General features: G+C 51.0%; 1 protein-coding gene across 4 annotated transcripts; it reads left to right on the top strand.

Annotated features, from left to right (window-relative positions):
- The first annotated feature begins 1,373 nt into the window (after positions 1-1,373).
- Positions 1,374-21,394, top strand: LOC139587077 (serine/arginine repetitive matrix protein 2-like). Of its 4 annotated transcripts, none has more exons than XM_071420936.1 (11): positions 1,374-1,557; positions 7,257-7,417; positions 9,391-9,486; positions 10,926-11,081; positions 17,380-17,457; positions 19,099-19,149; positions 19,369-19,401; positions 19,493-19,543; positions 19,624-19,704; positions 19,880-20,000; positions 20,111-21,394. In XM_071420936.1, the coding sequence occupies exons 2-11, from the start codon at positions 7,404-7,406 to the stop codon at positions 21,392-21,394; spliced, it is 1,965 nt and encodes a 654-aa protein (XP_071277037.1). In that variant the 5' UTR covers positions 1,374-1,557; positions 7,257-7,403. The 4 variants fall into 4 exon arrangements, with proteins under 4 accessions (XP_071277037.1, XP_071277036.1, XP_071277035.1 ...); XM_071420935.1 differs by having other exon boundaries at positions 7,230-7,417; XM_071420934.1 differs by having other exon boundaries at positions 7,163-7,417.
- The last annotated feature ends 1,065 nt before the right edge of the window (positions 21,395-22,459 follow it).

The following is a 22,459-nucleotide window of genomic DNA, read 5'->3' as shown; positions in this document are numbered from 1 at the left end:
AAAAAAAAAAAAAAAAGCAATTTTTTGTTATTTTTTGTATTTTTTTTTTTGTTATTTTTTATCCTTTTTTTGGGCGTTTTTCACCCAAAAAAAAATCAGATTTTACAGCTGGAGAGGGGGAACATCCCAGATTCGGAGTTTTTTTTGCAGGATAAACTCAAATTTTGCCTTTTTTGGGAGGAAATGCCCCCAAATTCGCTCTTTTCGGGGGGTGGGGGGGTATTCCCTCACACTTGGCCCCCAAAATATTAAAAATCCAAAATTGGCCCCTAAAATGGGAGAAAATGCCAAAGTTTTGTCCCTGTCTGGGGTTTCTGCCCCCGATTTTCCCCTTTTTCCTATTTTCCCCTATTTTTTCCTCATTTTCACTCTTTTTTATTGCCGATTTTCCCTTTTCCCCCCGGATTTTCCCCTTTTTTCCTTATTTTCCCTCTTTTCCCCCCATATTTTCCCCTTTTTCCCAGATTTTCCCTCTTCTCCCCCCATATTTTTCCTCTTTTTCCCCGATTTTCGCCTCTTTTCTTCCTCAATTTTTCCTTCCCCCCCATTTCCCCTCTCTTCCCCAGATTTTCCCCATTTCCCCCCGAATTTTCCCGATTTTCGCCTTTTTCGAAGGAAAAGCACCCCCGACCCCGCCCCTCCGAGACACCGCCAGCATTTCTGAGGTTTTTGTAGGGAATAAACCCTAAAATTCCCATCTTTCCAGGGAAAAACGCCCTAAACCCCCCAGAGAAGGGGGGAAATCCAGAATTTGGGGGATTTTTTGCTTTTTTTTTGGCCGGATTTTGACTTTTTATTAAATATTTTATTACCGATCCTTGACTCTGCGTGTTTAATAGAAAAAACCCTGAATTCTGCCGGTTATGGGGGGAAATCCCCGAATTGTGTCACTTTATAATCCTTAATTTGGGTTTTTTGGTAGGAAAAATTCCTTTTGCCTCCCCCCATCTGTGGAGTAACCCCCCCCCAATTTCGCCTCTTTACGAAGCACAACCGGCGTAGCTCCGCCCCCCGCAGGGAACCCACCCAACCCCCGCCCCTTTGGTGGGGAAACGCCCCGAATTCCACGTTTTTATCGTGAAAAAAACCCCCGAAATTCGCATTTTTCGGGGTTAAAACCCTCGGGTGTTCCTTGCGCCCTCTAGCGGCTCGGAGGACCCCGCTCAGGGCGGCGGGTTGTGGTTGTCACAAGATGGCGGCCGCGCGCGGTGCACGCCGGGAGTCGTAGTCCAACCGTCGTTATTAACCCATTAATGTTGTCGCTAAATGACTACAACTCCCGGCGTGCACCGCGCCGCAGCGGAGGCAGAAGATGGCGGCGCTCCGCGGTGCACGCCGGGAGCTGAAGTCTCCACCCCCTGCCGTTAACGGAAGGGGCGGAGCTAACGGACTACCAGCCCCGTCAGCCCCCGCGGCCGCGCATGCGCTCGCAGCGGAAGTGGAGGCGGGGGCGCGCGTGGCGTCGCCTCAGCGTCTGCTCCGCTCGGCGGCGAGGCCGCGTAGGGATCGCGAGGGTTCTGTCGCGATAGAGCGGAGCTGTCGGCGATAGAGGAACAGGTGAGGCTCGGGGGGAACGCGGGGGGAGGGTCTGGGGGGCATCGGGGGGCGGCGGAACGGGGGGGGAGGGGCGAGGCCCGCGCGGCCTTGGCGGGATCGTGAGGGGGGAAGGGCGGGGTGGCGTGAGGGGGAGGGGGGGGAAACGGGGTTGGGGTGAAAAATGGGGAATTCGGGGAAAAATAAAATTTAAAGGGGAAGTTTGGGAGTGGGGATTGGGGCAAAAAGTTGGGGTTTGGGGGCAAAATGGGGGTGCGGGGGCAAAATGGAGGCGTGAGGGGAAAAAATGGGGGTTGGGGCTGGAAGGGGAAATTTGGGGTAAAAGGGGAAAATTTGAGGTAAAAAGGGGAAATTTGAGCTAAAAAGGGGAAGGTTAGGGTGTAAAAAAGGAGTTTTGAAGGGGAAAGTGAAAGTTTAGGGGGGAAATGGGGGAGGGGGGAAAAAAAACGGGTTTCGGGTGAAAAAGGGAAGGTTTCGGTTAAAAAAAGTTTCGGGATTTTTTTGAGGGGAAATTGGGGGTAAAAAGTTGAGATCGGCGGAGTTGTGAGGGATAAAATGGGTTTCGAGGGGGGAAATGGAGATTTTGGGTGAAAAACTGGATAATTGTGGAGCAACGGAGGAAAAAATGGGAGTTCGGGGGTGAAAAGAGATTTTTGGGGGTCGTGAGGGGAAAAAATGGGATTTGAGGTTAAAAATGGGGATTTCGGGGTTCGTGAGGGGAAAGTTGGGTTTTCGGGGAGTTTTGAGGGGAAAAAGGCGATTTTGGAGGGGAAAAAGGGGATTTTTGAGGGGGAAATGGGGATTTTTGGGAGGTTTGTGAGGGGAAAAGCAAAATTTGGGGTAAAAATCAGATTTTTGGGTCGGTTCGAAGTTAAAAATGGGGATTTTGGGGTTCGTGAGGGGAAAGTTGGGATTTCGGGGAGTTTTGAGGGGAAGTTGGGGATTTTTGGGAGGTTTGTGAGGGGAAAAGCAAACTTGGGGTAAAATTCAGATTTTTGGGGTCGGTTTGAGGGGAAAAATGGGAATTTGGGGTGAAAAATGAGGGTTTGAGGAGGGAAAAGCGGATTCGGGTGGAAAGAAGGCGATTTTAGATGAAAAAAGGCATTTTTTGGTAAGTGTGAGGGGAAAATGGGAATTGAGGTAAATTTGAGGGAAAATTGTGAATTTTAGGGAGGAAAATGCGGGTTTGGAGCGAGTTTTGAGGGGAAAATGGGAATTTTCGGGTATTTGTGCAGGAAAATGGGAATGTGAGTAAAAAAGGGAGTTTTCCGTGGAAATGGGATTTTTTTTCGAGGTGTGAGGGGTTTTTGAGGGGAAAATTGGTTTTTTGAGGAGTTTTGAGCGGAAAAATTGGGGATTTTTTGGGAAAAAGCGGTGTGGGGGAAAAAGTGAATTTTAAAAAGTTTTGTGAGGGGAAAAACGAGGTTTGAATAAGTTTTGAGGGAATTAAAGTTCTTTAGGAGAGATTTGAGGGGTTAAAATTTAATTTATTTTAAGTTTTAAAGCGAAAGTTGGAGTTTGGAGGATTCTGAAGGGAGAAATTGCACTCGGGGTGGTTTTGGGGGAAAATCTGGGATTTTCGGGGTGTTTGAAGGGGAAAAATGGGAATTTAGGTTTGTGAGGTAAAAACTTAATTAAATTCAGTTTGTGAGGTAAAAACTTAATTAAATTTTGTGAGGTAAAAACTTAATTAAATTAAATTTATGAGGTAAAAATTTAAAATTTAATTCGGGTTTATGAGTTAAGAAATTAATTTTGAGGGAGAAAAGTGAGATTTGAGGAGGAAATCGGGGAATTTTGGGGAGTATGAGGAGAAAAATAAAGAATTAAAAGTTGTGAGGGGGAAAAAGGAATTTGGGGGAAACCTGAGGTAAAAAAAGTGGATTTTTGTGGAGATTTGAGGGCAAAAGTGGCGTTTTTGAGAGTTTTGAGGGGAAAAGTGAATTTGGGGGAGAGTTCTGAGGAAAGAATTGATTTTTTTGTGAGTTTTGGCCATAAAAATGTAATTTTGGGAAGTTTTATGGAGTTTAGGGAGTGGGAGATGATTGTGAGTAGGGAAATTGTGATTTTTGTGTGGAAAAAGCGTTTTTGTGGGAGTTGTGAGGGGAAATTTGGTTTTTGGGACGGTTCTGAAGGGAACACGAGGGATTTTGGGGAGAAAAAAGCATTTTTGGGGAAGTTATGAGGGAGAAAAGTGAAATTTTGAGAGAAAAATCGGCTTTTTTGGGGGATTTGAGGGGAAAAGAGGGGATTTGAGAGGAAAAGGGCAAAAAAAATCGGATTTTAAGGGAAAATAATTTATTTTGGGGTGATTTGAGTGGAAAACAGATTTACTGAGGGGAAAAAAGGATTTGATGAGATTTGTGAGGGAAAAAGTGAGGATTTTTGGAAGGATCAACGAGTTTTGAGGTAAAAAATGACGTTTGAGGAAGTTTTGATGTGAAAAATGGAATTTTAGGGGAATTTTAAGAGAGTTTTGGGGAGTTAGTGAGGGAAAATGGGAATTTTGAGGAGGAAAGTGGGAATTTGGGTAAAAAAGTGGGGATTTATTAAGGAAAATGGGAACTTAGAGGAGAAAAATGGGGATTTTGGGTTAAAAAGTGGGGATTTATGTAGGAAAATGGGAATTTTGAGGAGAAAAATGGGGATTTTGGGTTAAAAAGTAGGGATTTATGTAGGAAAGTGGGAATTTTGAGGAGAAAAACGGGGATTTTTGGTTATAAAGTGAGAATTAACGTAGAAAAATGTGAATTTTAAGGAGCAAAGAGGGGATTTTGGGTTATAAAAGGGTTTTTTTATGGTGTGGGGGGAATTTGGGGGAAAAGGGGAGGGGAGGATTTGGGGTCAGTGAGGGGAGGATTTGGGGGAATTTGGGGCTGGTTTTGGGGAAGGATTTGGGGGATTTGGGACTGTAGGAATGGGGGAATTTGGGGTTATAGGATTTGGGGGATTTGGGGGATTTTGGAACAGAATTTGGGGGATTTGGGGATATAGGATCAGGGGAATTTGGGGCTGTAGGAATGGGGGAATTTGGGGTTATAGGAAAGGGGGATTTGGGGGATTTTGGAACAGGATTTGGGGGATTTGGGGATATAGGATCAGGGGAATTTGGGGCTGTAGGATTGGGGGAATTTGGGGTTGTAGGAAAGGGGAATTTTGGAGAATTTGGGGCTGGTTTTGGGGAAGGATTTGGGGGATTTGGGACTGTAGGAATGTGGGAATTTGGGGCTATAGGATCAGTGAAATTTGGGGAATTTGGGGCTGTAGGAACAGGGGGATTTGGGGCAGGATTTGGGGGATTTGGGGCTGTAGGAACAGGGGTGTTTGGAGCTGTAGGATTTGGGGGATTTCAGGGATTTGGGGCCGTAGGAACAGGGGGATTTGGGGCTGGTTTTGGGGCAGGATTTGGGGGATTTGGGGCTGTAGGAACAGGGGTGTTTGGAGCTGTAGGACTTGGGGGATTTCAGGAGTTTGGGGCTGGTTTTAGGGGAGGATTTGGGGTTGTAGGATTGGAGGGTTTTGGAGGATTTGGGGCTGTAGGAACGAGGGGGGTTTGGGGGATTTGGGGCCCAGGGATCTCAGGGATTTGGGCCCTTAGGAATGGGAGGATTTTAGGGATTTTTGGCACAGGGATTTCAGGGATTTGGGGCTATAGGAACAAGGGGATGTGAGGAATTTTGCCCTATAGGAAAAGGGCGATTTGAGGCTATAGGAGTGGGGGGATTTCAGGGATTTGGGGCTATAGGAACATGGGGATTGCAGGGATTTGGGACACAGGGGTTTCAGGGATTTGGGGCTATAGGATCAGGGGTTCTGGGGGATTTGGGGGGCCCTGACCGCCCCGTTCCCAGCGCTGGGATGTACGATGGGATCGGGGGGATTTGGGGCTATAGGAACAAGGGGATTTGGGGCTATAGGATCACAGGGATTTGGGGCTATAGGATCAGGGGTTCTGGGGGATTTGGGGGGCCCTGACCGCCCCATTCCCAGCACTGGGATGTACAATGGGATCGGGCTGTAGGAACAATGGGATCTCAGGGATTTGGGGCTATAGGAACACGGGGATTTCAGGGATTTGGGGCACAGGGGTTTCAGGGGTTTGGGGCTATAGGATCAGGGGTTCTGGGGGATTTGGGGGCCCCTGACCGCCCCGTTCCCAGCGCTGGGATGTACAATGGGATCGGGCTGTAGGAATGGGGGGATTTGGGGCTATAGGAACACGGGGATTTCAGGGATTTGGGGCTATAGGATCAGGGGGATTTGGGACACAGGGACCTGGGGGATTTGGGGGGCCCTGACCGCCCCGTTCCCAGCGCTGGGATGTACAATGGGATCGGGCTGTAGGAACAATGGGATCTCAGGGATTTGGGGCCATAGGAACACGGGGATTTCAGGGATTTGGGGCACAGGGGTTTGGGACACAGGGACCTGGGGGTTCTGGGGGATTTGGGGGGCCCTGACCGCCCCGTTCCCAGCGCTGGGATGTACAATGGGATCGGGCTGTAGGAACGGGGGGATCTCAGGGATTTGGGCCTATAGGATCAGGGGGATCTGGGGCTATAGGATCACAGGGGTTTGGGGCTGTAGGATCAGGGGTTCTGGGGGATTTGGGGGGCCCTGACCGCCCCATTCCCAGCACTGGGATGTACAATGGGATCGGGCTGTAGGAACAATGGGATCTCAGGGATTTGGGGCCATAGGATCACAGGGGTTTGGGGCTATAGGATCAGGGGGATTTGGGGGGTTTGGGGCTGTAGGATCAGGGGATTTGGGGGGTTTGGGGCTATAGGATCAGGGGGATTTGGGGGATTTGGGGCTGTAGGATCAGGGGATTTGGGGGGCCCTGACCGCCCCGTTCCCAGCGCTGGGATGTACAATGGGATCGGGCTGTAGGAACAATAAGATCTCAGGGATTTGGGGCTATAGGAACACAGGGATTTCAGGGATTTGGGACACAGGGGTTTCAGGGATTTGGGGCTATAGGATCAGGGGTTCTGGGGGATTTGGGGGGCCCTGACTGCCCCATTCCCAGTGCTGGGATGTACGATGGGATTGGGCTGTAGGAACGGGGGGATCTGGGGCCATAGGAACACGGGGATTTCAGGGATTTGGGGCTATAGGATCAGGGGATTTGGGGGGCCCTGACCGCCCCGTTCCCAGCGCTGGGATGTACAATGGGATCGGGCTGTAGGAACAATGGGATCTCAGGGATTTGGGGCTATAGGATCACAGGGGTTTGGGGCTATAGGATCACAGGGGTTTGGGGCTATAGGATCAGGGGGATTTGGGGGGCCCTGACCGCCCCGTTCCCAGCGCTGGGATGTACAATGGGATCGGGCTGTAGGAACAATGGGATCTCAGGGATTTGGGGCACAGGGATTTCAGGGATTTGGGGCACAGGGGTTTGGGGCTATAGGATCAGGGGATTTGGGGGGCCCTGACCGCCCCGTTCCCAGCGCTGGGATGTACAATGGGATCGGGCTGTAGGAACGGGGGGATCTGGGGCCATAGGAACACGGGGATTTCAGGGATTTGGGTCTATAGGATCACAGGGGTTTGGGGCTATAGGATCAGGGGTTCTGGGGGGCCCTGACCGCCCCGTTCCCAGCGCTGGGATGTACAATGGGATCGGGCTGCCGACGCCGCGGGGCAGCGGCACCAACGGCTACGTCCAGCGCAACCTCTCGGCCCTGCGGCCCAAGAAAGGGGGGGCGGGCGGGGACCCCCCCCCCGGCGAGGAGGAGCTGAAGAGGTTGGAGGCAGCCCTGGCCAAGAAACCCAACGCCGACATCCTCGACCACCAGCGCAAGAGGAGGGTGGAGCTGAAATGCCTGGAGCTGGCCGAGCTCATGGAGGAGCAGGGGTGAGCTGGGAATGGCCCCAAAATGGGCTGAAACTGCCCCAAAATAGCCTGGGAGAAAGAGACAAAATGGGCTGAAACAGCCCCAAAATAGCCTGGAGAAATGTGCCCAAAATGGGCTGAAACTGCCCCAAAATAGCCTGGAGAAAAGAGCCCAAAATGGGCTGAAACAGCCCCAAAATAGCCTGGAGAAAAGAGGCAAAAATGGCCCCAAAATGGTCCCAAAAATGGGCTGAAACAGCCCCAAAATAGCATTGAAAAAAGAGCCAAAATATCCCAAAATGGTCCCAAAAGTAGCCCCAAAATACCCAGGAATTGTCAGTGAAATGCCTGGAGCTGGGTGAGCTCATGGAGGAGCAGGGGTGAGCTGGGAATGGCCCCAAAATGGGCTGAAACAGCCCCAAAAGAGCCTGGAAGAAAGAGCCCAAAATGGGCTGAAACAGCCCCAAAATAGCCTGGAGAAAAGAGCCCAAAATACTCAAAAGTAGCCCCCAAAATGGTCCCAAAATGTCCCCAAAATAGCCTGGAAGAAAGAGCCCAGAATATCCCAAAATGGTCCCAAAAATAGCCCCAAAAACCCCCAAAACAGCCTGGAATAAAGACCCAAAAATGGCCTCAAAACACCCAAAAATGGCGCTAAAAACACGCCAAAAATGGTCCTAAAACACCCAAAAAATCTCCCCAAACCCCACAAATTCCTATCAAATCCCCCCCTAAACCCACCCAAATTCCCCCTTTAAACCCCCAAATTTCCCCCAAAATCCCCCCAATTTTTCCCCCCAATTTTCCCAAATTCCTCCCTCCAATTTTCCCATTTTCCCCCCAATTTTCCCATTTTCCCTCCCAAATGCCCCCAAAATCTCCATTTAAAACCCCCCAAATTCCCCCTTTAAATCCCCAAAATCCCCCCCAAATTCCCCCTTTAAACCTCCAAATTTTCCCCACACCCCCTGAAATTCCCCCCAAACCCCCTCAGGACCCCTCCCCAATTTAGGGGTCCCCCCAATTTTCCCATTTTCCCCCCAATTTTTCCATTTCAACCCCCAAAATCCCCCCCAAATTCCCCCTTTAAACCCCCAAATTTCCCCTAAACCCCCCAAAATTTCCTTCAGACCCCTCCCAAATTTGGGGTCCCCCCAATTTTCCCATTTTCCCCCCAATTTCCCCCCAATTTTCCCATTTTCCCCCTAATTTTCCCCCAATTTTCCCTATTTCCCCCCAATTTTCCCATTTTCCCCCCAATTTCCCCCAATTTTCCCATTTTCCCCCCAATTTTCCCAATTTTCCCCCCAATTTTCCCCCAATTTTCCCAAATTCCCCCCAAATTCCCCCCATTTCTCCCCCAATTTTTCCCCCCAATTTTCCCAAATTCCTCCCCCCAATTTTCCCCCAATTTTCACCCAATTTTCCCCCACAAATCCCCCCCAAATTCCCCCTTTAAACCCCCAGATTTCCCCCAAAATCTCCCCCAAACCCCCTCAGGACCCCTCCCCAATCTCGGGGTCCCCCCAATTTTCCCATTTTCCCCTCAAATCCCCCCAAAATCTCCATTTAAAACCCCCCAAATTCCCCCTTTAAATCCCCAAAATCCCCCCCAAATTCCCCCTTTAAACCCTCAAAATCCCCCCAAATTCCCCCCAAATTCCCCCCAAATTTCCTTCAGACCCCTCCCCAATTCGGGGTCCCCCCAATTTTCCCAAATTCCCCCCAATTTTCCCCCTCAAATCCCCCCCAATTTCCCCCCAATTTTCCCAATTCCCCCCAATTTTCCCCCCAATTTTCCCCCCAATTTTCCCCCTGAAATCCCCCCAAATTCCCCCTTTAAACCCCAAAAATTCCCCCTTTAAATCCCCAAAATCTCCCCCAAACCCCCCCAACTTCCCCTTTAACCCCCTCAGGACCCCTCCCCAATTTTCCCAATTTTCCCCAATTTTCCCAATTTTCCCATTTTCCCCCATTTTTGCCCCATTTTGCAGCTACTCTGCCGAGGAGATCGAGGCCAAGGTGGCCACGTTCCGCTCGATGCTGCTGGAGAAGGACGAGGGGCCCGGGGAGGCCGAGCAGAAACCCACGTGAGAGCCTCATTTGCATAATGAGCTTCGTTAATGAGTCCTTAATTAATTGTGGGTCATTGGGAGGGGTTGGGGGGGGGAAATGGGAAATTTGGGAGGGAAAATGGGAATTTTTGGGAGGGAAAAATGGGAATTTTGGGGTGATTTCAATGGAAATTGGGGTTTTTGGGATCGTTCATACCAGATGAGGTCACTAATTAGGTTAATTAGTTTAATTACCAACCCGTTAATTAAATCCTGGTAATTGGGAGGGGGTTTGGGGGAGAAAAATGGGAATTTTGGGGGGGAAAAATGGGAATTTTTGGGGTGGTTTCAGTGGAAATTGGGGTTTTTTTGTGGATGTTTAGTGCCCAGGTAAGGTCATTAATTAGGTTAATTAGTTTAATTATTGTTTGTTAATTAGCGCTGGGTAATTGGGAGGGGGTTTGGGGGGCAAAAATGGAAAATTTTGGGGGGCAAAAATGGGAATTTTGGGGGTGGTTTCAGTGGAAATTGGGGTTTTTGGGGATGTTTAGTGCCCAGGTAAGGTCCCTAATTAGGTTAATTAGTTTAACTAGTGCTTGTTAATTAAGTCTAGGTAATTGGGAGGGAGTTGGGGGAGAGAAATGGGAATTTGGGGGAGAAAAATGGGAATTTTTGGAGGGAAAAATGGGAATTTTTGGGGTGATTTCAGTGGAAATTGGGGTTTTTGGGGCCATTAATTCCAGATGAGGTCGTTAATTAGGTTAATTAGTGTTCGTTAATTAGCTCTGGGTAATTGGGAGGGGGTTTGGGGGGGAAAATGGGAATTTTGGGGAGGGAACATGGGAATTTTTGGGGTAATTTGAAGGGGAAATTGGGGTTTTTGGGATCATTAATATCAGATGAGGTCGTTAATGAGATTAATTAGTGACTCATTAATTAAATCTTGGTAATTGGGAAGGGGTTTGGGGAGAAAAATGGGAATTTTGGGAGGGAAAATGGGAATTTTTGGGGGGAAAAATGGGAATTTTTGGGGTGGTTTCAGTGGAAATTGGGGTTTTTGGGGCCGTTAATACCAGATGAGGTCATTAATGAGATTAATTAGCAGCTCGTTAATTAACTCTGGGTCATTGGGAGGGGGTTGGGGGGAAAAATGGGAATTTTGGGGGGGGGAAAATGGGAATTTTTGGGGTGATTTGAGGGGGAAAAAAAGGATTTGGGGATGGAAATTGGGGGTTTTAGGGTCATTAACCACCCCAAGATCTCTCCCCTAATTAATTAATTCTCCTTAATTAGCACTAATTAGGAATTACCCCTTTAGGAGTGGCTCCCGAGTTCTTTTGGAGGCATTTGGGCCCCAAACCCCCCAGGAAATTCGGATTTTTTTGGGATTTTTTGGGGATTTTTCGGAGTTTCCCGCCCCCCCCTGCCCTCCCTAACCCCGTTAATTAACAAATTAATTAATTGCCGTTAATTAGGGCCACGGAGACGCACCAGCTGGCCGAGGCTAACGAGCGCAAGAACGAGCGGCTCCGCGCCGCCTTCGGCATCAGCGACGCCTACGTGGACGGCAGCGCCTTCGAGCCCGGCCGGCGCACGAGGGAGGCGGCCCCAGAGCCACAGGAGACGGCCAGGTAACCACAGAAATAACCACAAAAAACCCTAAAAGATCTCCAAAAAATCCTGAGAAATTTACCCAAAAAATTCCCAAAAAGATTCCATAGAAATCCCATAAAAAAATCCCATAGAAAAACCCCCAGAAACGACCCCAAAACCCGGCCCCGGAGCCACCGGAGACGGCCAGGTAACAATGAAAATAACCACTAAAAATCCCATAGAAATTCCATAAAAAATCCCATAAAAATCCCATAAAAGATTCCATAGAAATCCCATAAAAATCCCCCCAGAAACGACCCCAAAAACGACCCCAAAACCCGGCCCCAGAGCCACTGGCGACGGCCAGGTAACAACAGAAATAACCACAAAAAAACCCAAAAAGATTTCATAAAAATCCCATAAAATATCCCATAAAAACCCCATAAAAATCCCATAGAAAAACCCCATAAAAATCCCCCCAAAAACAACCCCAAAAATGACCCAAAATCCTGCCCTGGAGCAACCGGAGACGGCCAGGTAACCACAGAAATCCCATTAAAAACCCCATAGAAATCCCATAAAAGATTCCATAGAAATCCCATAGAAATTCCATAGAAATTCCATAAAAATCCTGAGAAATTTACCCAAAAAATCCCCGCAAAATTGACCCCAAAACCCGGCCCCGGAGCCACCGGAGACGGCCAGGTAACCACAGAAATAACCACAAAAAACCCTAAAAGATCCCCAAAAAATCCTGAGAAATTTACCCAAAAAATTCCCAAAAAGATTCCATAGAAATCCCATAAAAATCCCCACAAAAATCCCCCAGAATCGACCCCAAAACCCGGCCCCGGAGCCACCGGAGACGGCCAGGTAACAATGAAAATAACCACAAAAAAATCCTATAAAGATCCCCAAAAAATCCCATAGAAATCCCATAAAAGATCCCATAAAAAAATCCCATAGAAAAACCCCCAGAAACGACCCCAAAACCCGGCCCCGGAGCCCCCGGAGACGGCCAGGTAACAATGAAAATCCCATTAAAAACCCCATAGAAATCCCATAGAAATCCCATAAAAAATCCCATAGAAATTCCATAAAAAATCCCATAAAAATCCCATAAAAGATTCCATAGAAACCCCATAGAAATCCCCCCAGAAACGACCCCAAAAACGACCCCAAAACCCGGCCCCAGAGCCACTGGAGACGGCCAGGTAACAACAGAAATAACCACAAAAAAACCCAAAAAGATTTCATAAAAATCCCATAAAATATCCCATAAAAACCCCATAAAAATCCCCCCAAAAACAACCCCAAAAATGACCCAAAATCCTGCCCTGGAGCCACCGGAGACGGCCAGGTAACCACAGAAATAACCACAAAAAAATCCCATAGAAATCCCATAGAAATCCCATAGAAATTCCATAGAAATTCCATAAAAATCCTGAGAAATTTACCCAAAAAATCCCCGCAAAATTGACCCCAAAACCCGGCCCCGGAGCCACAGGAGACGGCCAGGTAACCACAGAAATAACCACTAAAAAATCCTATAAAGATCCCCAAAAAATCCTGAGAAATTTACCCAAAAAATCCCCAAAAAGATTCCATAGAAATCCCATAAAAAAATCCCATAGAAAAACCCCCAGAAACGACCCCAAAACCCGGGCCCGGAGCCACCGGAGACGGCCAGGTAACAATGAAAATAACCACTAAAAAATCCTATAAAGATCCCCAAAAAATCCCATAGAAATCCCATAAAAGATCCCATAAAAAAATCCCATAGAAAAACCCCCAGAAACGACCCCAAAACCCGGCCCCGGAGCCCCCGGAGACGGCCAGGTAACAATGAAAATAACCACTAAAAATCCCATAGAAATCCCATAAAAATCCCATAGAAATCCCATAGAAAAATCCCATAGAAATCCCATAAAAAATCCCATAGAAATTCCATAAAAAATCCCATAGAAATCCCATAAAAGATTCCATAGAAATCCCATAGAAATCCCCCCAGAAACGACCCCAAAACCGACCCCAAAACCCGGCCCCAGAGCCACTGGAGACGGCCAGGTAACAACAGAAATAACCACAAAAAAACCCAAAAAGATTTCATAAAAATCCCATAAAATATCCCATAAAAACCCCATAAAAATCCCATAGAAAAACCCCATAAAAATCCCCCCAAAAACGACCCCAAAAATGACCCAAAATCCTGCCCTGGAGCCACCGGAGACGGCCAGGTAACCACAGAAATCCCATTAAAAACCCCATAGAAATCCCATAGAAATCCCATAAAAGATTCCATAGAAATCCCATAGAAATTCCATAGAAATTCCATAAAAATCCTGAGAATTTTACCCAAAAAATCCCCACAAAATTGACCCCAAAACCCGGCCCCGGAGCCACAGGAGACGGCCAGGTAACCACAGAAATAACCACAAAAAACCCAAAAGATCCCCAAAAAATCCTGAGAAATTTACCCAAAAAATCCCCAAAAAGATTCCATAGAAATCCCATAAAAAAATCCCATAGAAAAACCCCCAGAAACGACCCCAAAACCCGGCCCCGGAGGCCCCGGAGACGGCCAGGTAACAATGAAAATAACCACTAAAAATCCCATAGAAATCCCATAGAAATCCCATAGAAATCTCATAAAAATCCCATAAAAGATTCCATAGAAACCCCATAGAAATCCCCCCAGAAACGACCCCAAAAACGACCCCAAAACCCGGCCCCAGAGCCACTGGAGACGGCCAGGTAACAACAGAAATAACCACAAAAAAACCCAAAAAGATTTCATAAAAATCCCATAAAATATCCCATAAAAACCCCATAAAAATCCCCCCAAAAACAACCCCAAAAATGACCCAAAATCCTGCCCTGGAGCCACCGGAGACGGCCAGGTAACCACAGAAATCCCATTAAAAACCCCATAGAAATCCCATAGAAATCCCATAAAAGATTCCATAGAAATCCCATAGAAATCCCATAGAAATTCCATAAAAATCCTGAGAAATTTACCCAAAAAATCCCCGCAAAATTGACCCCAAAACCCGGCCCCGGAGCCACCGGAGACGGCCAGGTAACCACAGAAATAACCACTAAAATATCCCCAAAAAATCCCATAAAGATCCCATAGAAATCCCATAGAAATCCCGTAGAAATCCCATAGAAATCCCATAGAAATTCCATAGAAATTCCATAAAAATCCTGAGAAATTTACCCAAAAAATCCCCACAAAATTGACCCCAAAACCCGGCCCCGGAGCCACAGGAGACGGCCAGGTAACAATGAAAATAACCACTAAAAAACCCTAAAAGATCTCCAAAAAATCCTGAGAAATTTACCCAAAAAATTCCCAAAAAGATTCCATAGAAATCCCATAAAAATCCCCACAAAAATCCCCCAGAATCGACCCCAAAACCCGGCCCCGGAGCCCCCGGAGACGGCCAGGTAACAATGAAAATAACCACTAAAAATCCCATAGAAATCCCATAGAAATCCCATAAAAAATCCCATAGAAATTCCATAAAAAATCCCATAGAAATCCCATAAAAGATTCCATAGAAATCCCATAGAAATCCCCCCAGAAACGACCCCAAAAACGACCCCAAAACCCGGCCCCAGAGCCACTGGAGACGGCCAGGTAACAACAGAAATAACCACAAAAAAACCCAAAAAGATTTCATAAAAATCCCATAAAATATCCCATAAAAACCCCATAAAAATCCTATAGAAAAACCCCATAAAAATCCCCCCAAAAACAACCCCAAAAATGACCCAAAATCCTGCCCTGGAGCCACCGGAGACGGCCAGGTAACCACAGAAATCCCATTAAAAACCCCATAGAAATCCCATAGAAATCCCATAAAAGATTCCATAGAAATCCCATAGAAATCCCATAGAAATTCCATAAAAATCCTGAGAAATTTACCCAAAAAATCCCCGCAAAATTGACCCCAAAACCCGGCCCCGGAGCCACCGGAGACGGCCAGGTAACCACAGAAATCCCATTAAAAACCCCATAGAAATCCCATAAAAACCCCATAGAAATCCCATAAAAATCCCATAGAAATCCCATAGAAATTCCATAAAAATCCTGAGAAATTTACCCAAAAAATCCCCGCAAAATTGACCCCAAAACCCGGCCCCGGAGCCACCGGAGACGGCCAGGTAACCACAGAAATAACCACTAAAATATCCCCAAAAAATCCCATAAAGATCCCATAGAAATCCCATAGAAATCCCGTAGAAATCCCATAGAAATCCCATAGAAATCCCATAGAAATCCCATAGAAATCCCATAGAAATTCCATAGAAATTCCATAAAAATCCTGAGAAATTTACCCAAAAAATCCCCGCAAAATTGACCCCAAAACCCGGCCCCGGAGCCACAGGAGACGGCCAGGTAACCACAGAAATAACCACAAAAAACCCTAAAAGATCCCCAAAAAATCCTGAGAAATTTACCCAAAAAATTCCCAAAAAGATTCCATAGAAATCCCATAAAAATCCCCACAAAAATCCCCCAGAATCGACCCCAAAACCCGGCCCCGGAGCCACAGGAGACGGCCAGGTAACCACAGAAATAACCACAAAAAACCCTAAAAGATCCCCAAAAAATCCCATAGAAATCCCATTAAAAAATCCCATAGAAAAACCCCCAGAAACGACCCCAAAACTGACCCCAAAACCCGGCCCCGGAGCCACCGGAGATGGCCAGGTAACAACAGAAATAACCACAAAAACCCCCAAAAAAATCCCATAAAGATCCCATAAAAAATCCCTACAGAAATCCCGAAAAAGATTCCACAAAAAACCCCACAAAAATCCCACAAAAATTCCCCCAGAATCGACCCCAAAACCTGGCCCTGGAGCTGCCCAAGTAACCCCAAAAAACCCCACAAAGATCCCATAAAAAAATCCCATAAAGATCCCCAAAAAATCCCATAAAAAACCCCACAAAGATCCCATAGAAATCCCATTAAAAAACCCCACAAAAATCCCATAAAAATCCCCCCAGAAACGACCCCAAAAATGACCCCAAAATGCGGCCCCGGGGACGCCCAGGTAACAACAAAAACACCACAAAAACCCAAAAAGATCCCCAAAAAATCCCATAGAAATCCCATAGAAATCCCATAAAAATCCCCCCAAAAACGACCCCAAAACCGACCCCAAAATCCGGCCCCGGAGCCCCCGGAGACGGCCAGGTAACCACAGAAATAACCAGAAAGATCCCCAAAAAATCCCATAGAAATTCCATAAAAATCCCATTAAAAAAATCCCATAAAGATCCCGTAAAAATCTCATTAAAAATCCCTACAGAAATCCCAAAAAATTTACTCCAAAACCCCCAAAACCCGGCCCCGGAGCCCCCAGAGACGCCCAGGTAACAACAGAAATAACCCCAAAAAACCCAAAAAGATCCCATAGAAATCCCATAGAAATCCCATAAAAAACCCCATAGAAATGCCACAAAAATCTCACAAAAATTTGCCCAGAATCAACCCCAAAGCCCGGGCCCGGAGCCACTGGAGCCGCCCAGGTAACAACAAAAATAACCACAAAAAGATCCCATAAAAATCCCATAAAGATCCCATAAAAGATTCCCAAAAAATCCCCCCAAAATCCCCCCCTAAAATCCCCAAATGCCCCCCAGTTCAGCCCCAAATCCCCCCTAAAATCCTCCAAAATCCCCCCAAAATCCCCCCCAAAATCCCTCCCTAAAATCCCCAAAATCTCAGAATCCCCCCTAAAATCCCCCCCAAATCCCTCCTTAAAATCCCCAAATCCCCCCAAAATCCCTCCCTAAAATCCCCAAATGCCCCCAAATTCCTCCAAAATGCCCCAAATTCCCCCAAAAATCCCCCAAAAGCCCCAAAATTCCCCCCAAAATCCCAAAATTCAGCCCCCAAAAATCCCTAAATGGCCCCAAAATGCCCTAAAATCCCCCCTAAAATCCCCCCAAATCCCTCCCTAAAATCCCCAAATCCCCCCAAAATCCCCCCCAAAATCCCCAATTTCCCCTAAAACTCCCTGTCAAATCCCCCCCAAAAAAACCCAAATTCAGCCCAAACCCCCTCAAATCCCAAAAATCCCCAAATTTCCCCCAAAATTCCCCCAAAACCCCAGAATCCCCCCCCAAAATCCCCGAAATCCCTCCCTGAAATCCCCCTAAATTTCTCCCCAAAACCCCCTAAAACTCCCTCTAAAATCCCCCCAAAAATCCCAAAAAAACCCCAAATTCAGCCCAAACCCCCTCAAATCCCAAAAATCCCCAAAAATCCCCCAAAAAGCCCCAAAAATCCCCAAATTTCCCCAAATTCCCGTTCCCAGCGCGGCCCCCGAGGAGCTGAGCTCCCGCTCGCCCTCCCCGAAGCAGAAGAAGAAGAAGAAGAAGAAAGATCGGGGCAGGTGGGAAATTTGGGGAAATTTTGGGAAAATTTGGGAAATTTTGGGAAATTTTGGGAAATTTGGGGGAAATTTGGGAAATTCGGGGCAATTCTGGCACTTTTGGGGGGATTTTGGGGGGATTTTTGGGATTTTAGGGGGATTTTTTTGGGGCTGTTTTGGGGGAGATTTGGGGCTGCTTTGGGGGGATTTTGGGGGATTTTGGGAGGTTTGGGGCAAATTTTGGGGGATTTTGGGAGGTTTGGGGGGAATTTTGGGGGATTTGGGGCTTCTTGGGGGCATTTTGGGAGGTTTGGGGTGAATTTTGGGAGGTTTGGGAGGAATTTTGGGGGATTTTGGGAGGTTTGGGGTGAATTTTGGGGAATTTGGGGCATTTTGGGGGATTTTGGGAAGTTGGGTGAATTTTGGGAGGTTTGGGGCTTCTTGGGGGGAAATTTTGGGAGGTTTAGGGTAAATTTCGGGGGATTTTGGGAAGTTTGGGGTGAATTTTGGGGGATTTGGGGCTTCTTGGGGTGAATTTTGGGGCATTTGGGGCTTTTTATGGGGATTTTGGGAGGTTTGGGGCAAATTTTGGGGAGGTTTAGGGGGGTTTTGGGAGGGAATTTGGGGGATTTTTCTTGGGAATTTTGGGTGGAATTTGGGGTAGAATTGAAAGAATTTCAGGTGGAATTTTGGGCGAAATTTGGGGGATTTGGGGTGGAATTTGGGGGATTTTGGGTGGAACTTGATGAATTTCAGGAAGAATTTCGAATAATTTCAGGTGGAATTTGGCAGATTTTGGGTGGAAGTTCACGAATTTTGAGTAGAATTGGGGAATTTTGGGTGGAATTTGTGGAATTTCGGGTGGAATTTTCGGTAGAATTTTGGATGGAATTTTGGGTGGAATTTGGGGGATTTTGGGCTGGGATTTTGGGTGGAATTTCAAGGATTTCCGGTGGATTTTTGGGTGGAATTTAAGGAATATCAGGCAGGTTTTGGGCTGGGATTTTGGGTGGAATTTAAGGAATTTCAGGTGGAATTTTGGGCCGGGATTTTGGGTGGAATTTCAAGGAATCTCAGATGAATTTTTGGGTGGAATTTAAGGAATCTCAGGCGGATTTTGGGCTGGGATTTTGGGTGGAATTTCAAGGATTTCCGGTGGATTTTTGGGTGGAATTTAAGGAATATCAGGCAGGTTTTGGGCCGGGATTTTGGGTGGAATTTCAAGAATTTCAGGCGAATTTTTGGGTGGAATTTGGAAGATTTTGGAACAGGATTTTGGGTGGAATTTCAAGAATTTCAGGTGGATTTTGGGCCGGGATTTTGGGTGGAATTTAAGGATTTCCGGTGGATTTTGGGTGGAATTTAAAGAATTTCAGGTGGATTTTTGGGCCGGGATTTTGGGTAGAATTTAAGGAATTTCAGGTGGATTTTTGGGTGGAATTTCAAGGAATCTCAGATGAATTTTTGGGTGGAATTTAAAGGATTTCAGGCGGATTTTGGGCTGGGATTTTGGGTGGAATTTAAGGAATTTCAGGTGGAATTTTGGGTGGAATTTAAGGAATCTCAGGCAGATTTTGGGTGGAATTTAAGGAATTTTTGGCGGATTTTTGGGCCGGGATTTTGGGTGGAATTTGTGGCATTTTGGTCCCTCCCCTTGCCCAGGTCCGCCAGTCGCTCTGGGGAGAGGAAGAAGAGCAAGAAGAAGAAGCACAGGTGAGGGGGCGTGGCCAGACAGCGCGGGGGGCGTGGCCTCCGCTCAGCTGAAAATGGGCGTGGCCACACATGGAGGGGGCGTGGCCACCAGGGGCAGCACCTCCTAATATGGAAAAATGGGCGTGGCCAACGCGCATCTGAGAGGGGGCGTGGCTTATATGAGCGCAAAATAAAGGGGCGTGGCCTCGTTAAACCCCGCCCCCTTTCCCCCTCCTCCAGGTCTGAGTCGGAGGCCAAGAAGAGAAAGCACCGGTAAGGAGAGGGGTGGGCGTGGTCACGGGGGAGTGGGCGTGGTCACGGGGTGGGCGTGGCCTCCCCGCTGACGTCCCCGCCCCTCCCGCAGCTCTCCCAGCCCCAAGGCCAAGCACAAGGCCAAGGAGAAGAAACGCAAGAGGTGAGCCCCGCCCCCATTTAAACCCCGCCCCCTCTCTCTAAGCCCCGCCCCCTCTCACATTCCGCCCCTCCCCCTCGCAGATCCACCAGCCAATCGCAGAAGCCGGAGCGCTCTTCCTCCCCGGCCGCCTCCTCCTCATCCTCGGGCTCCTCCCGCAGCAGGTGAGCCCCTCCCCCCCTTTCCCCCACCCCTCATTTCCATCTCATTACCATACCCAACCCCTCGCCCCGCCCCCCCCCCCCCTCCCCCCCTTTCCCCCACCCCTCATTTCCATCTCATTACCATACCCAACCCCTCGCCCCGCCCCCCCCCTCTGCCACGCCCCTCCCCCCGCAGGTCCCGCAGCGCCACGGGGGCCCCGACCCCGACCCCGGCGCCGCCGCAGCGCCGCGAGGAAGAGGAGGCGCCGCCGCCGCCTTCGGCCTCACCTGCCCACGCCGCCCCTCCCCCGCCGCAGGTGAGCGCCGGGGGCGGGGCCTGGGGGAGGAGGGGGGCGCGGCCTGGCGGGGAGGAGGGGGAGGAGCCTCGGGCTTTGATTGACGTTTCCCCCCCTTTCCGTCCAATCAGGAGCCGCAGCCGGAGCCGCTCCCGCCGCCGTCCCCCGGCGTCCCCGCGGAGCCGCCGCCCGTGAGGAGCCCCTCCCCCACCGCCAACGCCAACGCCGGCCCCTCCCCCCGCTCCTCGCCCACCCCTCCCCCACCCCCCAAGCGCTCCGCCGCCCCTCCCCCGCCCACCCCGCCCGCCCTTCCTCCCCCCCCTCCCCAATCCTCCTCCTCCTCCTCCTTGCGCCGCTCCCGCTCCCGTTCCCGCTCCCGCTCCCGCTCCCCGCCGCCGCCTCCCCCGCGGGGGCTCCCGGCACCGCCGCTCCCGCTCCCGCTCCCGCTCCCGCCGCTCCCGCGCCCGCCGCCGCCGCTCCCGCTCCCGCACCCCGCTCTGGACGCCCAGCACCGGTGCCGCCGGTTCCTCGCTGTCCCCGCTGCGCTGGCCGGGCCTGGCGGGGCTGCCCCCGCCGCTGACGCTGCCCAACAGCATCCCCACGTCCGGGAGCGCCCGCCTGCCCCGCTCCCGCTCCCGCTCCCGCCGCCGCTCCCGCTCCCGCCGCCGCTCCCGCTCCCGCCGCTGGGGGCGCTCGCGATCCCGATCCCGCTCCCGCCGCCGCTCCCCGCTCCCCGATCCGCCGCTCCCGCTCCCCGATCCGCCGCTCCCGCTCCTCCATCCGCCGATCCCGCTCCCCCATCCGTAGATCCCGGTCCCCGATCCGCCGCTCCCCGCTCCATCCGCCGCTCCCGCTCCCCGATCCGGAGATCCCGGTCCCCGCTCCGCCGTTCCCGCTCCCTCCGCCGCTCCCGTTCCCTGCGCCGTTCCCGCTCCCCTCTCCGCCGCTCCCGCTCCCGTCGCCGCTCCCGTTCCCGCCGCCGCTCCCGCTCCCCGCCGCCGCTCCCGTTCCCCTCCCCGCCGCTCCCGCTCCCGTTCCCGCCGCCGCTCCCGCTCCCCGTCCCCGTCCCCCGATCGCCGCCGCCGCCGCCGGGGGCGGGACCCGCAGGAGCCGCTCGGAATCTTCCGGAAAATCCCGGGGCGGGGCCGGGTCCCGCAGGAGCCGCTCGCTGTCGTCGCCGCTGCCCAAGAAACGCGCGCGGCCCCGCTCCCGATCGGCGTCGCCGGCCCGGGGACGCCGGGGACAAAGCGACAGCCCCTCCCCCACCCCGCCACCGCCCCCCGTCACCGCCCCCGGTGTCACCAACGCCCCCCCCGTCGGTGCCGGTGTCACCTCCCCGGTGCCGGCGCGGCCCAAATGGGTCCCCCTGGCCGAGCTGCACCCGGCGGCGCCGCAGCCGCCACGGGCGGGGGTGACAGCGATGGGGACAGCGATGGGGACAGCGATGGGGACAGCGATGGGGACAGCAGTGGGGACAGCGATGGGGACAGCAGTGGGGACAGCAGTGGGGACAGCGATGGGGACAGCAGTGGGGACAGCAGTGGGGACAGCGGGGGTGGCGGCGTCGGCCACCTCCAAATGGGTCCCCATAGGGGGGACACAACCGGCACCGCCCGGCACCGAGGGCGGCGCCACCAAAGCCACCCCTGATGGCACCAAAGCCACCCCGGAGGCCACCAAAGCCACCCCTGATGGCACCAAAGCCACCCCGGATGGCACCAAAGCCACCCCGGAGGGGACAAAAGCCACCCCGGAGGGGACAGCGGCGGTGACACCCGAGAAGGCGGCCGTGGTGGCCGAGGGGACGCCGGGGATGTCACCGGGGGCCAGCAAAGTGTCACCAGTGGGGAAAGTGGCAGCGGGTGACAGCAAAGTGGCAGCGGGTGACAGCAAAACGGCCACAAGTGACAGCAAAATAGCTGCAGGGGACGCCAAAGTGACATCAGGTGATGCTAAAGTGACACCAGGTGATGCTAAAGTGACACCAGGTGACACCAGAGCAGTCACAGGTGACACCAAAGTGGTCACAGGTGACACCAAAGTGGCCAACGGCGACCCCAAAGCCACCTCGGGTGACCCCAAAGCCACCTCGGGTGACCCCAAAGCGCCGCTGTCCCCGTCCCCGCCCGTCCCCAAGCTGGAGGTGACGCCCCCGAGCCTCCCCAAGGCCACCCCCCAAAGTGTCCCCAAAGCGTCCCCGGCGCCGCCCCCCGAGCCCAAGGCCACCCCCCAGAGTGTCCCCAGAGTGTCCCCAGTGCCACCCCCCGAGCCCAAACCTGCGGTGGCCCCGTCCCCGTCCCGCCCGGCCCCGTCCCCCGTCCCGCCCGTCCCCGCGCTTGGGGACATTGGGGACAGCGCTGGGGACGCCGCCACCGCCACCCCCCGGGGCTGCCGCGGGCGCTGGCGCGGGCGCCCGGTGGCACCTTGGGGACATCGCTGGGGACATTGGGGACGCTGCTGCCGGCCGCCCGCCTCAGCCT

This window comes from Agelaius tricolor, unplaced genomic scaffold (assembly GCF_023055355.1).
Source record: "Agelaius tricolor isolate 1412-34295 unplaced genomic scaffold, bAgeTri1.0.p SCAF_175, whole genome shotgun sequence".
Lineage (NCBI taxonomy): Eukaryota > Metazoa > Chordata > Aves > Passeriformes > Icteridae > Agelaius > Agelaius tricolor.
This window is presented reverse-complemented; position numbering and strand designations above follow the sequence as displayed.

What these genes read in the sequence shown, in the direction of transcription:
- LOC139587077 (XM_071420934.1), top strand. Translation starts at nt 7,170, where the DNA reads ATGTACAATGGGATCGGGCTGCCGACGCCGCGGGGCAGCGGCACCAAC. An exon ending in GAGGCCGAGCAGAAACCCAC is followed by an intron (nt 9,487 to 10,925) that starts GTGAGAGCCTCA and finishes GCCGTTAATTAG; the next exon opens with GGCCACGGAGACGCACCAGC. An exon ending in CCGCCCCTCCCCCGCCGCAG is followed by an intron (nt 20,001 to 20,110) that starts GTGAGCGCCGGG and finishes CCGTCCAATCAG; the next exon opens with GAGCCGCAGCCGGAGCCGCT.